The 18414-nt window shown below is 41.2% G+C and overlaps 1 protein-coding gene across 1 annotated transcript in view; it reads right to left on the bottom strand.

Annotated features, from left to right (window-relative positions):
- IGF1R (insulin like growth factor 1 receptor) overlaps positions 1–18414 on the bottom strand; it is a 273472-nt gene that overhangs the window by 230970 nt on the left and 24088 nt on the right. Inside the window, exon 2 of the mRNA XM_032783031.2 lies at positions 8493–9035. Coding sequence (XP_032638922.1) covers positions 8493–9035 — 543 coding nt within the window. The remainder of the gene's footprint in view (positions 1–8492; positions 9036–18414) is intronic.

Raw genomic sequence — 18414 nt, forward strand, 5'->3', positions numbered from 1 at the left:
CCCGGAGGCCAATAACGTCGATTTCCGTCCACACTAACCGTAATCCGATATGTTAATATCGAATTTAGCGCTACTCCTTTCGTCGGGGTGGAGTACAGAAATCGATTTAAAGAGCCCTTTGTATCGACATAAAGGGCGTTGTAGTGTGGACGGGTACAGCGTTAAATCGATTTAACGCTCTTTAAATCGATTTAAACGCGTAGGGTAGACCAGGCCTTAGGTTGAATTGTTGAGTCTTAACAATGGAGAGCGCCAAATATTTATGGGCTAAACTGTGCCCAAGAAGGCATGTGCACAACTCCTATTGGTTTCAATGGAAATTCCACATACTTATGAGAGGGAAGAATTTAGCCAGAAGTTAGCAAAAGCAGGTCTCTCCATGTAAAGAGTTCTGCAAAACCACAGGAAGGATCATGTATTAACTGCATAACCTTATGACGGAAGGGCACAATCATTACCCACCTCCCTTCAAGAGGTTCTGCCATTGCAAACTGAGATGTATAATGCCTAAACTGGTCTCTAATGATTTTTGGTACTTCTATCCCTTTGCACAGGAAAACTTTCCTGCTTGATTTTTTTTTTATAAAATCTCTTAAATGTACTAGTTGAATTTGTTCAGCAAGCAACACACAGGGAGGAGACAGTGACTGGGACATACTAACCTTCCAAGTGGCTTTAAGAGTTGCATATTTTCAGTTTATGCAAATACATAAAGGCCGAGCAGTTGAGACCATGGACCTCCATGCGGACTCCTCAACTAAAGGAGCATTAAGCCAAAACATAAGAATTTTTTTCGACAGATCCTAAACTGAAGTGCCTTGAGATTGAAAGTTGAGAACGAACTGGTTAATTCACAATGCTGGATTCCTGGGCTAGTATGCAGCTATCAAGATTATTCAGGAGAAATGGAGTTTCGCAATTCATGATTCTCCAAGATTCAGTATTTCTTGGGCTTACTAGCAGACTAGAATGACCACCTGATAAAACTTCCATACACTTAAGGTGCATGTGAAACTGCTGTTACCTAAAACTCATACTAACATAGGTTAACTAGACAGATGGAAACCAAAAGGGAGACCTGCCAAAAAACTCGGGTCATGTGTGCAGACTATCTGCACTGAGTTTGTTATTCACTGTGTTGGAGTCCACAGAGTTTCGGTCATTTCTGCTATAAGCAAGGGCCCTGGTGACAAGATGTGCGGCTGCTCCCAATATATGTCTCATCTCACAGAGTGGTAAAATGGCCATATGTTAGGCTGGATACTTCAGAAGATAAAACCTGTCAGAGGGCATAAACAGAAATGAGCGAACAGAATGAAGTCCAGGAATGACAGCTTGCGTACCACCAGTACCAGTGCTATGTTGCTTCTCTGCAGGGTTGCTGCGTGAGCTAGGGCAAGTTATGAACACCCAGAGTCTCCGTTCTCAGGGTAAAATTGGACTGAGACTTAATCTACTTCTCAGGGGTGCCAGGAGGCTAAATTAATTAGTGCTCATAAAGCACACTGAGATCCACCAGTGAAAGACACTATAGAAGTGAAATGCATGATCACAAGGGGTCTGCTAGAAAGCTATCAGCTGCTGTTTCACCAGGAAACAAAAATTCAGCTAGTTGAAAGAAGGCGGGAAGACTCCATCCACCTATTCATAGGGTCTCTGCTGCGAAAGGTAAGGTGAAGAAAGTACGGCTTTCTACTGAAATCTCTCTTCCCTCATTGACAAAGTACTGCATGCTTTATTGTTCTTCTAGCCATGGAAGAAACAGATAGCTGATTCTCTAAGTTGATACGATACATTAAGCTCTCTGGTGCCGTTTACCAGGGCCAGGCATTCTCTCACTGAACTGTTTAATGAAGCAAGTGTAGCAGGAAGTTTCTGTAACACTTGGAAGTGTCTCAAATTAAGCAAGAGCTGCTGCATTAGAAAAGCAATGTCTCCTGACAATACCTGCTTACCTGAGATCCTCTACAGCAGAGGTTAGTGGCAGGAGCCAAGCTCTGGATCTCCTGAGGCCTTTTAACACCTTATCCACCTTGACAGTTGGTGACAAAATGCCATGACTTGGCAGGGGGTGAGGAATGATGAGTCATTTCAAATGGTGTTACAAAGGCAAGCTTTGTCCCGGCTGATTCATATGTCAATCCCATATACTCACTGCTGTCTACAGTGATCATGCAAAGAAAAAAAAAATCTTTAGAACAAAGAACGTGCTCATAAGACATTGCCCCAAGTGCTTTTACCTCTGCACTTTGGAAGAAGGAATCAGGCGAGAAGAATGCCAACTGCCTCCATATCCTCACCTAGACACCTTCTGCTTCAGTTAGTTTTCTCCAAAAAGCCCAATGCTAGAGCCCTTTAGACACAAGGAATCCTGTCTTTGAGAGGCCCAGGGCTCACCATCAGGGTTTTTTTTCCCCCTGCTGGAGACAGAATATAAACCCTTTTACCCAGGGCATTCAGGACAACTGTCCATCTGCAGTTCCGGGCCCAGGAAGAAGTCACCTGAAATTTCAGCCCATGGGTTGCATCAGCTTGATTGAAGGAGATATAATGAACATCTGGACTAGTACAAAAGAGAAACGTCAGTTTGTTTTGAACAAAACAGAATGACTTGAACTGATCTGCGCACTGGAAGGCTTAACAATGCTTACCCTGCTTTCAGTGTTGGACAAAAATCACAAATGAATGCAGCGCTCCCTTGAAAATGTCACCAGTGTGTTTACATGATGCTATCCTTTACCAACACCTGTAAATTTGCCATTGTTTAACCCATCCCTCATAACAGCTGCTGGCAACAATCCAAACACTCCTATTCTGGAAGGCAACACCACTTTCTAGGATTCTGCTGCCAGAAGGACATGTGCATGCAGCACAGCTAGCACCCTTCAGCTCAGACCAAAACTGAGTGCACACAGAGAACAGTGGGCCAACACCGCAACAGTGTGAGAGCTGTAAAGGGAACAAGCTAGGGCTCCCCTGTATCAGGGCAGTTAAAAGTAGGTGTGTGCACTAGATAGACCAGCCGGGGGCCTACAGGTCAGACAAAGAAGTCACAGAAACTTTGCACTGAAGCTTTTCAAAAAGTTGGCTATTTTCTCCAGCTTACATATTATCGAAATGTCAGTGTTACTCTGCCTCTTTAAAACACAGAACTGCTACCCAGCTCTTTCCTCCCTCCACCTCCAACATTGTTCCCATGCAAGTTATATCAAAGGAAGCAAAGGCCTGTTCCTTTGTTTGTGAGCAAGAAAGAAGAGGAAACAGAAACTGACTTCTGGTCAATGACATAATTAAACAGAAGCCAGCCTGCTGAAAGAACTAAATGTTCCCACACCACATTTACCCATTGATTTGATATCCTTTAACGGAAGCTCTAAATAAGGACAGAGGTACTTAATACTTGCTCCCTACTATACAGCTGGAACCAACATAAAAGGGTAAGCAATTAAATGAAGGTAAGACTACATATAGCATTTCCATAGTTCTATCTATCACCACTATGGCATGCAATGGGAATGTCAATGTTTGTCATCTTCATCTACAAAAAAAATTACATAAAAAGAAGAATACAAACTCATCAGAAAGTACTGTAGACCTCATGGCTTTATTGGGAGAAAATATGCAGTATAAAGACTTGAAGATATTTCAACTCCTAGGCCCAGCTTTTTAAACCGTATTTAGGTGTTCTCCATACATTGCTGGAAGGCTAAGAAACACAGGAGCCAGAGTCTCATATTCGAAGATAACTGAGGCCCTTCAGAGCTCACTTTTGAAAATGAGTATCAGGCTCCTAAGTCACTGAGGCCTGGCAGTGCTGAGTGGTGAAACACTCAATAGTTTTAAAACCCTGGGCCCTAGTTTCTAGTCTTTTTAACATCCTTGCATAATTCTGTGCAGATTTCTCTCCAGATTAGGAGTTCGTTGCTAGTGTCTTCAAACAATCAAGTAGGATAAACAGGAAGCTCCCTTTTAAACAGTCGAACATGTATACTTCCTTTGTTTTTCCTTCAGAAAAGACAGTGGTTCTCTTCCTTTATTAATTATTACATCTTTGGTTCACACACACAGCTGTGGCATTTCCTTTTCTGCTCTCCACCCTATGCTATCCTAACCCTAGCATCACTTCTCTCACTTCCACATGAGGACCTGATCTTCAACAATTATTATCAGGATTCCTTTCTACTACCTCTTCACTGATTTGATCTCCTTGAGCCTTATGGTGGTATTGTGACAATGTAAATACGGCACCATCTTTTTCAACAGATCTATCTCCAATGTGGATTCAGAGTCAGAACCGCTAACTTGAATGAAACCACCACCACCCTTTTGTACTGTTTTGTCCTCCGATTTGCACTAAGAAGCTAACACAGGCAAAAGGGAGTGAAATTGAAGAGATGGAGAGGGTCTCACTAAACTGGGTGACAAAATGGCAGATGAAATTCAGTATTCATAAGTGCAAAGTAATGCACATTGGGGAAAAAACAATCCCAACTGTACATACAAAATGATGGGGTCTAATTTAGCTTCTCCCACTCAAGAATGATCTTGGAGCGACTGTGGATAGCTCCCTGGAAACATCTGCTCAATGTGCCATGCCACTCAAAGAGCTAACAAAGTTAGGAACCATTAGGAAAGGGATAGATAAAAATGACAATACCAGAACGCCACTACATAACTCCATGGTACGTCCACACCTTGAATATTGCATGCAGTTCTGGTCACCCCATCTCAAAAAAATATACTGCATTGGAAAAGGTACAGAGAAAGGCAACAATAATTATTAGGGGGATGAAACAGCTTCCATGTGAGGAGAGATTAAAGAGCCCAGGACTGTACAACTAAGCAAAGAGATGACTAAGGGGGTGGGATATGACAGAGGTCTACAAAATCATGCATGGATGTGGAAAATGTGAATGAGGAAGCATTATTTACTCCTTCACATAACACAAGAACTAAGGTCAGCTGATGAAATTAATAGGCAGCTCATTTAAAACAAACCAAAGGAAGGACTTCTTCACACAAGGGACAATCAAGCTGTGGAATTTGTTGCCATGGGACACTGTGAATGCCAAAAGTTTAATAGGGGTTCAAAAAAGAATTTAAGTTCCTGGAGAACAGGTCCATCAATGGCTATTAGCCAAGATGGTCAAGGATGAAACTGCATGCTCTAAGTGTCCCTAAACCTCCGACTGCCTGAAGCTGGGACTGATAACAGGGATAGATCACTCAAAATTACCCTGTTTTGTTCATTCTCTCTGAAGTATCTGGCACCAGCTACCACTGGAAAACATGATACTGAGCTAGATGGAGCATTGGTCTGACCAAGTACGGCTGCTCATACATTCTTATGAAAAAGGTTTAAAAAAACAAAACAAAAACACATTCCAAAGCCAGCAAAGGCAATGAGGTTGCACAGGAATCACCAAGGACATAATCTAAAGACAATTAAGTGGTTTCACAGAAGACGTAAATTTGGCCATACAGAACCATTATTATTGGTGGTAATACCTTAGAAGGAACAAACCAAGCTTGACTTGCTGATTCAGACTCAATTATGCAGACCTAGAAGCTGGGGATTTTTATTTATTTAAATTAAACTGACTATTTCCTACAAAAATACTGAGAGAAACAGTGCCCTACAATGCTATTTGTAAAGGGTTTTTGGGGGTGGGGGGAGGAGAACTGAACGGCAAGATTTCTAAATTTCTCATCTTAGTGGATCTGTCAATATATTCAAAATACTGAGGGATTCAGCTTCCCCAGCGGAGAGCCCAGCTGCAATGCTCTATAGGCTTTTCCAATCCTCTTTTGTACAGAAATTTCTCTCACACTCTGGTATTGACCATCATAACTTTAACTCAAGCCAAGATCACAGGTAAAATTTGGGGACTTCTCCTCCCAGTGATTATTGCTTGTAATTAACTCCTACCAACAGGCTGGGCTCATAGCCTTCTGAAGTTTACAGGATAAACTTAAAAAGCCTACAGTGCAATTGTGGTGATTTGAGTAAACTATGAGCTTGTTTGCCCTATTTATAAAAGTGCAAAGAGACCAGGTTCTGCTGTTTGTTTTTGTCTATGCTTGCTATCAGAAGAGATAAATGGTGCCATAACAGATAAGAACGATACTGCAAACAGAGACAAGTACAACTTCAATGCAAGCCAGCATATCAATTCTCTCATTGACTATTTAAAACTTCAGACTATATTACAAACACTGACTTATTAATAGAAAAAAATTCCCTAACATATATTAACTACACTTGGTAGAAGATCATGGAGGGTGGGAGGGAAAGGAGACAAACATAATACCAAAAGAGATTCCAGTCTGTAGCCTGAGTCCTGTAAACACTTACAGATGTGTATAATTTTACTTACATGAGCAATCCCATTGAACTCACAATGAGACTCCTCATGCAAGTCAAGTTAGGCTTATGTCTAAGGGTACACTGCAGATGGAAGCAAGCCTGGGCAGACAGACTTGGCCAAGCAAGGGCTTGTAAGATAAGCACAATAAGAATAGCTGTGTGGACACTGGGACACTCGACCTCAAGTCTACCCTGCCCCGTGGGTCCAAGCTCAGTGGCTAGCCCATGCCTCCACTGGTGCTGCAATAAACACAGCAATTTTTAGCACGGTGGCATAATCCCAGCCAACACAAGTCTCTCTGTCAAGGCTGGGAGGCTTGCTACCAGCTTCAGTGTAGACATGACATACACCATGTGTTTGCAGGATAGTGCCTTGGTTTACCTTCCCTCTAATGGTCCCGCACAGGGTCCTTGTGGGCTTCAAGTAGTTTAAAATGGAATTTTTCTTTGTTCACTATTATGTACAGCTGTAAAACTGACCAACTGGTCCTCAATGTTCCATTAGCTCAGACTCTTGTCTTTTCACTGCCAGTGAAATGCATTCCACGCACACTATTCCACTTGCAAGGATGATAACAGGGTCCCAAGACGGCTGAAAAAAATGTTTGCAGTTAGTCCATTTTACTATCATGCCATGGGGAGAAGTGTGAAAAGGGGTGGGGGGAAAGCTTACACAGACAGTTAAAAGGAGGGTGGATTATAGCTCCCTTTTAACAACCGGATTTAAAATACAATCTGAAGTGACCTCCCATTGTTGTTGTCCACTCAACAGCAATAACAGCACAGATGTTTGTTTCACTACCCGGTTTCTCTTTCCCTGTGAGAATTGCGAACACAGCATTTCTTGTACACCTAAGTTCTCCATGACTAATTTTTAATCATAAATTATGTACATAACTGATAATTACACAAAAATGAGAGCGCAACCTATTAAACAAATAGGCAGCCGGTTTAAAACAAACCAAAAAAAGGACTTCTTCATACAATGGATATTCAACCTGTGGAATTCGGCACGCTGTAGGATGGAAACTCCCTTATTCGCTGTTACTGAAGATTTTAATCAGCACAACAAGCAGCCAGTCAATGTCACTATTGTAATGCTGCAAGTATGGAAACAGACATCATGATACTATAGACCATTTGTGGCTCATCTAGAAGTGGTTCTGTCCATACAGAGCTACAGGGAAAGAGATGGAACTTATTTTTCCCCCTCCCAGAGGAGTTAATTAAGATGAGGTTTTGTTTGAAATGTTTGTCTAGTTATACATTACAGACCAAATATCTTTAAAGATAATTATACTAATTATTAATAGTACTGTACCAGCAGTCTTTGACAATAACCATACCCCCTCAATAATAATAAAAAACTACCAGGAGGAATTCTCTCTTTAAAAAGTAGATTTTTAAAAATAAGGGCTTATGAAGCCCAGGTTTTCCAACATTCCTATCAAGTGAATTTTACCAACAAGAATAGGTATCCCATATTATTTAACATAGAGAAAATTTAAGACAGTTACATAAAGTCTTAATAAAGACCTCCAGTGGTGAAACTTATTTATATAGGACTCTGGAGGCTATCAAAATGCAAATTCTGATGGAAAACTTATGGGGTGCTTATGGGGAAAAGCAACGGGGTGCTTTGGTCCTGAGCACAAGTACCTTCCCACAGCCACCACCTGCAAACTGACCTTCATAAGAAATGAACATTCAGAGAGATTTGTTATAGAACAGTTCTCATTATGCAGTGTTTGAGGAATGCACTTGAGTTCAGGAACCCAGCAACACTACTGATTGAACTAGTTATCCTGCCAAAGCCAACCGCTTCAAAGGAGCTATTCTTGCCTCCAGTTTTATTGAACCACTTATCACCCTTGAATCACCATTTTTCTTTCAAACGTGAAAAATTAAATATTCACCATGGACATGCCTAAAGAGTTGGCCATGGAGTTACATGAAATACTACTGATTAGACAAAACACTAACTTCAATGGTACCCAACAGTACTAAAACAAAGCTTATATGAAAAGGCAGAATTAAATCTTAAAAAAAACTGAGCTATTTATTTTAGGAAGAGGCACACACAAAAAAAGTTGCATTTGCATTTGGCAATCTATTCAACTCTTACTTTTCTGGCAGTGGTTGGTGGTCCAGCAGCGGTAGTTGTACTCATTGTTAATGGAGGTCTTCTCACACAATGGCTTCTCTTCCATCGTCCCTGGACACAAGTCCCCGCACTCCTTTGGAGATTTATTCCCAACTATGTAGTTGTTGGACACTGCATCTAATATCAGAGACCAGTCCACCGTGGAGAGGTAACACAGTTCAGAGTTTTTCTCGATCCGGATGGCCCCACGGGTGATGTTCCTCAGACTGTAAAGCCCAATTTCTCTGAGGTTAGTCATTTCAAAGATAACCAGAGCATAGTTGTAGAAGAGGTTCCTTCCGCGAATGACTGCGAGGTTGGGAAAGAGATCACTGAGGCTCTCTAAGCCTGTCACACGGAATAGCAGCAAGTAGTCGGTGATAACTGTGAGCTTTGGTAAGCGGAAGTTGCGGTAGTCCTCTGCTTTGGAGATCAGCAGAATCTGGAGGTAACCCTCAATTACCGTGCAGTTCTCTAAGCGCTTCAGCTCATGGATATCATTGCGAATGTCATCTGCCGCACAAACTGAAAACACGAGGAAAAAAAAAAAAGAAATCCTTAATCAACTTAAACAAGTTTTTAAGCTTTAAAACAAAATTAAGGCATATTAAATTGAAACAGCTCTGACTGAACATTTGGTCTGCCATAAAATTTTAACTCCACAATTAAGCTGTAATTTTAAAAGAATAAGCACATAATTTGGGCCTACTATTGAATATGCCGCTTTCATTTTATCTCATTTAACTGACCAATGTTAATACTACATGCAAAAGAAGAGCGCTAGAAGCACACCCATCTTCTGCAGTGGGTAAAAAACTGATGCTTTCTGACTGCTGCTGCAAGCAAGCCTGGATTTTACCATGGAATAAGAACAGAACGCATAGTGCTTCAATTAATTCAACAAAACAGGTCATAACTTTTCGGGGTGATCTTTTCAATGGTGATGGGCTGGGATTTCAATTATATGATTCCTAGTGAATTTAATGAAAGGACTACACCTAAAAAAAATTATAAATAAAACTTTAACCCTTAGGTAACTAATTTAAAGATAAGAAGAAACTAAAGCATTGGAGAACACAGTATATTTGGCTTCAGCCCTCTAAATCCACAAACCATTCACAACACCAAAACCTACTCTACTTTCCCAGGTTCTCAAGCCAACTTGGCCCCCACACCAAAACATAGGAGCTTACAAAAGATCTGTAACTTTACAAATATACACAATGCTACTCAGCACTTCCTGTTCTGCAAGCATTAGGAAAAGAAAGTGCTGTGACTTGTTTCTAATTCATGGAGTTCCTGTTTGCATGCACTCCAGTGAACCCAAGTTTCACTAATTCTGGCACAAACCCACAGTGGAGTTCCTGAAACTCTAAGAAAAACAGGATAAACAACAGACTTATTTACAAGAATACTTATTTGAGTCATAATGAGGAATTTCCCTTGAAAACACTAGATTGAACCCAAGGTTTTCTCATGAAGTCAGCTCTCAGCAGGTCAGGAAAAAAACAAAATATGGGGAAACAGCTTCATAACCAACTTAAGTTGTCCGACTTTTCATATCTGGAGAGAAAATACATACAAAAGAAACAAGAAACTTAACAGAAAAAGCCCTGTATTATGTCAATGCCACAATAATCACTCAAAATAGATGGGAAAGATTGTATTAATAAATACAAGCATTAACTACATAAGCAGCTCTCTATAAATATAAAACAAAGATGCATGGTCTTCTCTAGGGAACAAGAAACCACCTAAAACCCACAAAGCACAGGGATGAGAGCCCAAGAGTCAGCTGTTCTTGAACTCACTGACAACATTGATCTTTGAGGTATTTGATGGAAGAAATGGAAAAAGGATGCTCTGATATGGACAATACAAATAACGCATTGTGAGCTGGAGGAAGTAAAATGGCAGTTTGTTTAAAGCAAGCTTACCAAGGGATTTAGCTGGATGGGGAGGCTATTTGTCTTGTTTTATACATATTAAACTTAATTATTTTACCACCAACTTTCCCTGAGAAGAGAGTTTGGTCTAAACACAAGCAAAAGAGCCAGTAACTCAAATTCTAATACCAACGAAAACTGTCCAGAGCTTCACAAATTGCTTTAGCAACAGAAAGCAGTCCTGTTGTCCCCAAACACCTAGCTAAGACTATTACCGGAAGTTAACAAAGGATCTGAAACATGAACATGCTTAAATCATAGCAGCTTTAACATCCAACAAGGACTTAGAGGTAGTTAACATCCTAAGGGATCAGCTGGAGTTAGTGTACACATTATAAACAAAGAGGAAAAATACAGATTTCATTCTTTTGGGGAGTACGGGAAGATAACAGGAGAGGATAGTCTGGTCAGAAACTGATGCTTCCTGGGCAAAACATTATCTACTATCACTTCTGTACTACCCAGACAGACAGACAAATTGCAAACTGAAGGTTGCAACAATTTTGAGGTGAATTACCATATTGGAGGCATATATAAGCAAGAAAACTTGTTCCGTGAGCCCATAAAAAAATCTAGTGTACCAGTGAGAGAGACCTGAACTTTTGGAGAAGCAGCACGAGACAGGCACCTTCTATCTTAATACACACTACAGTACTGTCTGACTAAAGCAAAACTACTGTCCTGCCGAGCGCAAGTGTCATGGTATTAGCCAACTGAAGGAAAAGGTGGACACGACGAGAAGCAAAGGTTGATGAAGCTGGCATCACCCACATTCAGAATCCAGACTACAAAAGTTAAAGAAATCCAATCCATAAAACGTATGATAAAAGCTGTAAAGGGCAGGGAGAAATCTGTCAGAGGAATTCTAGGATGTCTGAGCATAGAAATGAATCAAGGTTTCTAGCACTATATGTCGTTCAGGATTTGGATGAGCAGACAGACTGGCACCTGCAATTGCCAGCTTAGAAAGGTCTCTCCAGGCAAACATTAAAATCATGTGAAATGGAACAACTGCTATTAGAGCAGTAGAGAACGACCTGGCTTTCGGTCTGATCCTGAATTTCAGTCTTAAACTGAAATTCCCCAATATAAGGGAGGGTGGGAGGAGAATGAACTCAACTGAGTCTTCAATTCTCTGTGCCTTCACAATCCTGCTATACTGGTTTTTAATCATACATCTCAATGATTTAGCTATCATGTTTACTGGTCACTGTTCTACAAGTCTCTCCACACACCCCTCAGCTCCATTTTTAATCTAGCCCCCTTTTTCCTGTCACTGTGATTCCCATCTCCAAGATCTGCTCTTCATCTATTCTCTCTGCTTGGTTAAGATACATCAAGTCTGACAAGCCTCTACCGGAGAACCCAAACACCAGTCCTCTCCTCCTGAACTTGCGAGAGAAAGCCACAACACAGCACAACAAAAGATCAATAGCATGGTCCCACAATGCAGTTTATGAAACTTCCTTTTAAAGAAAACCAAAATAAAAAAGCGGTGGATGTGGTATACCTAGACTTTAGTAAGGCATTTGATAAGGTCTCGCATGATATGCTTATCGATAAACTAGGCAAATACAATTTAGATGGGGCTACTATAAGGTGGGTGCATAACTGGCTGGATAACTGTACTCGAGATAGTGATTAATGGCCCAATCTGCTGGAAAGGTATAACAAGTGGGGTTCGCGGGGTCTGTTTTGCGGACGCTCTGTTCAATATCTTATCAACGACTTAGATGGTTGGCATAAGAAAGTACGCTTATTAAGTTTGCAGACGATACCAACTGGGAGGAATTGCAAGTGCTTTGGAGGAAGGTCAAGTTCAAATGATCTGGACAAACTTGGAGAAATGCGTTCGCGAAACCGGATGAAGTTCAATAAAGACAAATGCAAAATGCTCACCATTAGGAAGGGAACAATCAGTTTCACACATACACGATATGGGAAGACCTGTCTAGGAAGGAGTATGGCAGATAAAGATCTAGGGGCATAGCGGAACCACAAGCTAAATTGATCAACAGTGTGATACTGTGCAAAAAAAGCAATACGTGATTTTTCTGGGTGCATTAACAGGTGTGTTGTAAACAGACCGCGAAGTCATCTTCCGTTCTACTCTGCTGCTGGTTAGGCCTCAACTGGAAGTATGTGTCCAGTTGTGGCACCGCATTTCAAGAAGATGTGAGGAGAAATGGAGAGGTCCAGGAAGAGAACAAGAATGTTAAAGGTCTTGAAGACATGACTTGAAGTAGGCTGAAAATTGGTTTATTTAGTTTGAAAAGAAGACTGAGAGGGACATGATAGCAAGTTTCAGGTTATCTAACAAGGGTGTCACAGAAGAGGGAGAACTTGTTCACCTTAGCCCTAATGATGAACAATGAGCAGTATGGGTTTAAACTGCAGCAAGAGGTGTGTAGTGGACATTAGGAAAAAGTTCCTAACTGTCAGGGTATTAACACTGAATAAATTTGCACTGGGAGGTTGTGGAATCTCCATCTCTGAAGATATTTAAGAGTAGGTTAGATAAATGTCTATCAGGGATGGTCTAGACAGTATCTGGTCCTGCCATGAGGGCAGGGGACTGGACTCTATGACCTCTCGAGGTCCCTTCCAGTCCTAGAGTCTATGAATCTATGAAAAAAGATAGGGTAGGCCTGATGCCAGAGTGTCTGTTCTGACAAAACAGGAATACTGTTATAATGTGGACACAGGTTGTTCCTTTTCTGGAAAGAGAAACACAAAAAAGAGCAGAGAGGTACGAAGGCAATGTTTTTCCAACTAAATCAGTTTACTTTTTGTCTCCACCTGCTGACAGGAGAAAGTACCCTACAGATCCTATTAAGGTACAGGAAATGGAGCAGAATTTATTCTTGGTGCAATAAAATTTTAGAAAGCTTGACTGCTCCAAGATCTTCGTTTTGTTAAAGAAATAAAATGTGCACTTAAGTTGACCTTTTGTAGGCCAAGTTCCAGAGTGATGGGGTTTAAAAAACAGCTGAGTTATAAGAGAAATGACAGCAACTCTTATCTAAAGCCTTATAAGATCTGTACACATGTACATGTTTCGAGACTGGGCTTAAAGAGTCACTTTTTAGTTTTATGTTCGCCCCTGCTTCAAAGTTACTTAATTTTAGATATTTGATGTTTTTATACATTAGTAAGGGATCAAGACTTTCTGGCAACAATATAAACTCATTTGTCTCCATTATGAAACACCATCTTCCTAATAAGAAAAACGATGGAGTCCAGTGGGTTTCAATGTCAGAGCAATTGCTTACATGTGAACATGCAACTGACGTTTCTTAATGTAAGAACTGGCTTCTTTTAGTTTATCTATTAAGTTATATGTTTTGTAGAACTAACAATGAAGATAATGAATATCATAGAGCACCAAACATGAAAACAGGGGAAACCCTTTGTTTCATTTTACACCTGGCAAATTCTACCTTTCTGGTAAAGGGGAAATGTCTCCAAGTTCATTGGATAAATGAAAAAAAACCTTTTTATTTAAGCTTGGCCACTGTGTTGCTTTGCTGTCTCATTTCTTTTAGAGGTTCACATTGTCCATGAAAGTCAGTAACTACATAATGCATCATCTTTTCCTCACTTTTGTTCACTGTCCTGAAATGGATTATATGAAAAACAAATTTAATCTGAGATCAAAGACTACTACAGTTTCAATCTGGCCATGTTGTGTTTTCTTTGGACCACATTTAGGGACTGTGTGTTTAGATTTACAATATAAACTGGTCTCTCAAATGGACAGAAACACACTACAATGTCCTTTATAAATTTTACATGCAGCAGTGTATGGTTTCTTTATGTGTTCACTACTAAATATTTTTAATTCACCTACAGTAACTATTCCCTCAAATTCAGATCTAAAGTTTGCCACAATGCATGCAACTAACCCACTGTACTGCTGCAAAACAGTTAACATGCATAGCCTGTTAATATTGCTCCATTAAAAATATAGCTATTCCTTTTAGTAGACTAATGTAACAACCAGTATAGTTACTGATAAGATGACACATTCATTTTCCTCCAGCTGTTTCCAACTTTCCAAACTTGTCTCCTCTATTGCTGCAATTTATCATGCTTATTCTTGACACAGAGGTCAATTCTGAGAAGACACTTTTTTAACTAAATAGTTAGGCTGATTAACCATGGGAACCACCTACCAAGAGAAGTTTCTCCATCTCTGTGTCTCCAGGTCAAGACTGGGTGCCTTCTGGAAGAGATGCTTTAGCCAAACTCACATTATTGGGCTCAATACATAGGTAACAAGGTGAAATGTAATGACCTGTGACATACAGGTAGTCAGATTAGATTATCTAATGGTCCCTTTTGGCCTTAAAAAAAAAATGTATGAATAAGTTTGATAAAATCCACTTGGTTGCACTGTAAGGCATTCAAGCGTAAAAGTAAGAGGGGTTCCCTCCTCCCCCAATTACATTTCTGCCTCTTTATGATGGGCTTGGGATGAGAGGGGCCGGAATTAGGTATCTTGTGTCTGCTTATTCACAGAACTTCAAAACTTTTCATGGTCTTCAAACATCAAAGCAACAAATCTAATCACATTCCTAGCAGTAATCTTTCCTAACAGTAATCACCTGTTTGGAAAATAATCTAAATAGAATACAGGCGAGACTCATCTTACGCGCATTTAACATGTGCAAAATCAGCTTTACGCGGTTGGCAAAAACCAAAAAAAAAAAAAAAGAAAGAAAAATAATTTTAATACTGTACCTGTAGTGGGGGGCGATTCCACCCGCCATTACACTCGATGTAATTTTGACTATATACGATTTTCGCTTTACATGCTGACAGCAGAACTTAACCTCAGCGTAAAATGACACTCACTGGTACAGTTCAAATCTCCAAATCATATATTTAGAAATAACTTAAATATAATTTTTAGCAATCATGGAGTGAATCATCCCACAATGGCTATTTTGTGATGTGGGTTTTTGTCTCTCTTTTGCATTATTTCTTGCCTTCCATTAAACAGGAGACCTTGAAATCCTATTATAATCCCTCTTCATACGCATCTGCCAAACAGTTATTTAAGTCAACAAACCAATTATGGTTTAATGGCTTTGCCTCTTGGTAAAGGCCAAGAAGAGAGACAAAACAAAATGTAAGCAACGGCTTCCGTGCAAAATGGCTGTCTCCATGGGGCAAATCAGAATGAACCTTGCTGTTCAGTACTTGGGCCTACATTGCCACCACATTTCTGGTAACGTATTTATTCAAGCTTAAGAATTATAGGGCATGACCCACACCTCAAACACGTTCACTGTTTTATGTGAGAGACTGTTACCTCAAAGCAACCCGAAATCAGTTCATCACTGTCTGCCTTTTACTTCCAAATTTTGTATTTCTTCCAGTTACTCCATTTGGAAAGTGTTTAAAGGAACACAATGTTTTTCAAAACATACAATTCCTTTCATTTTAAATCCCATTTGTCAGTGGCTTTAGCTTTAATTTTATGAAATCCAAGATGTCCTACACACAAAATGGTCTCGGTGATCCCCCCAGAAGACATTAATGGTCACCACATCTTTAAGAGCTTTTCCTGTTGCTCTGCTGAATGGGAAGAGAGGTCCTTTGAGGCTGCAGAACCCTGGGTGCAAAGCTCCTTTATCAAGCTAGAGGCCTGCTTGAACCCAAAAGGCTCTGTGATGAGCACGTTCTCTCTAGCCACATCATTAGATAATACTTAGTCCTGCCATGAGTGCAGGGGACTGGACTAGATGACCGCTTGAGGTCCCTTCCAGTCCTGCACTTCTATGATTCTATTAGAGCTGAATCTTAGGACAGAGGTTCACTTTTGTCCAATGAACTAAGTAGTAATCTGGAAATCAACTCCGCATTTGTATTTCTCCTGGTTTGTGTACCAGTGGGTCAATACAGAGGGAGGCAAGACTATCTCATTCTCAGAGGCTCCAGGATTTCCCCCCATTCTTCCCCTTTAACTTCTCTCTTGCCAAGGCCTTGCATTACATCAGTGTCCCACACTTCCTACAGAGGACTCGAACAGCCTGATAAAAACCACCTCATTTTGGCCACGTCAGATCAAGGAATCTCCCCCAAGTACCTTAGATACAATTTTAAGGGGTACTTTGGATAGGATGCTGGAAAAAGTGCTGGACAGTGAGGGAAAAAAATATCCAAGTCTCATAAGGTTTACCAGCCTGTGAGTCAATGTTGTTGCCATTCCTTGAGGATGAGGAAGGGAGAAGCAGCTTGTGTCCCAGAGAGCTCAGATGCTTTGTAGGATTAGGAAAGGCATGGGCCACCCAACCCCTTGTCCCCACTGACACTTGGCACATGCTGGTAGCAAACAGAATAAATCCTCCAGCTAGTAACCTGCTGGATGACTTCTACAAAGTGGACGTTATCCTTTTTTACCAACAGCTGTTCCAGTGCTGCTCAGAAAGACAGAGAATGAACAAATGGACCTGGCTTTTCTCTGACCCAATTTTAAGTGAGATAACCTACCCACTACACAACAGCAGCCAAAACAAAAGTCTCACTGGACCAATCGTGGGCAATTCTCAGCATGCTCTCCTTAAATAAGTGAGAAGAGTCTTTCCATACAACCATTACTAAGGCTGCATGTCACGGAAGCCATGAATTCGATGAATTTCCATGACTTCCGTGACTTCTGCAGAGGCTGACTCGGGCAGCGCCTGGGCCAGCAGCAACAGTCTGTGTAGGAGGGGGCTCAGGTCTGGGGTGTGGGGCAGCGCTTATCAGGGGCCCAGCACATCTCTGCAGCTCCTAAGCGGAGGGACCAGAGGGCTCCATGCACCACCCCTGAAGGTCTCATTGGCTGTGGTTCCCAGCCAATGAGAGCTGCAGAGCCAGCACTTGTGGTGGGAGCAGTGCGCAGTGCCCCTAGGCCACTCCTCCTCCTAGGAGCTGCAGGGACACACGGAGCCCAGTAGAGAGCCTGCCAGCCCCACCAACCCTCCCCCACCCCCATCACCAGCGGGGTCCCGGGCCACACACCGGACACATCTCCCCACAGAATCCATGGCAATCTCCCCTGCCCCAGAGCACCCGCAGCCCCCCCAGCCCAAGTTTTAATTAGGGGTATACAGTAAAAGTCACGGCCAGATCATGGGCCGTGAATTTTTGTTTGCTGCCCATGACCTGTTCCTGACTTTTATTAAAAATACCTGTGACTAAAATGTAGCCTTAACTATTATTACTCACAGTCAGCTAGCACTTGATGCTTCTGAATATGGTGCTGTTGCTCTCCTCCCAACCTCCACTAATAAAGACGATTAGATAAGATCATCCTTCAGTAAGGTCAATACAGAGCCATGTGTCCATCTGGGAGATCAGCACAACTTCTAAACAGTGTTTTGTTGTTTATTCCCTATGGAGCCACTTCCTTCTCATCACGTGTTTTCAGCTTAAATCCATGGGAGGTCCTTACTAAAGAATTTGGTCTAGAGCAGCACATTTGCTGTCCAGCAGTGCCTGCGCCTTGGATTTACAGCATTCATAAAGTCAGTCATTTCCCAAACTCCCATCTCTCTTTCACAGCAACAGAAATGCTTACTATGTGTGACAGATTTGGAGCTGTCCTGTCATAATTTATGACTACTGTATGTTAACCTTGACATTTGGGATGTTTACTGTATGACTACACTAGGTGAACTCAATAGATGGCTGTCTGGAAAAAGAAAGAAGGGAAAGAATGGTTCAAGATAGCCATTCCTAAGCAAACGCTAAAGAGCTGTTAAGAGACAATGTCAGAACTATTAACACTGATTATTTTGCCTCAGTCTCCAGCCAACCCACACAACTCTTTTTCAGCAAACAGAAAAAGAGCCCAGAAACCACATAACAGAGCAACTCTGGTAAGATTAAAAGGGACAAATTCCAGAGAAGCAGTACTTATTGCAGGGTACCACATGGAGGCTACATCTGCCCTAGAGACATTACAC

This window comes from Chelonoidis abingdonii, chromosome 9 (assembly GCF_003597395.2).
Source record: "Chelonoidis abingdonii isolate Lonesome George chromosome 9, CheloAbing_2.0, whole genome shotgun sequence".
Taxonomy (NCBI): Eukaryota; Metazoa; Chordata; order Testudines; family Testudinidae; genus Chelonoidis; species Chelonoidis abingdonii.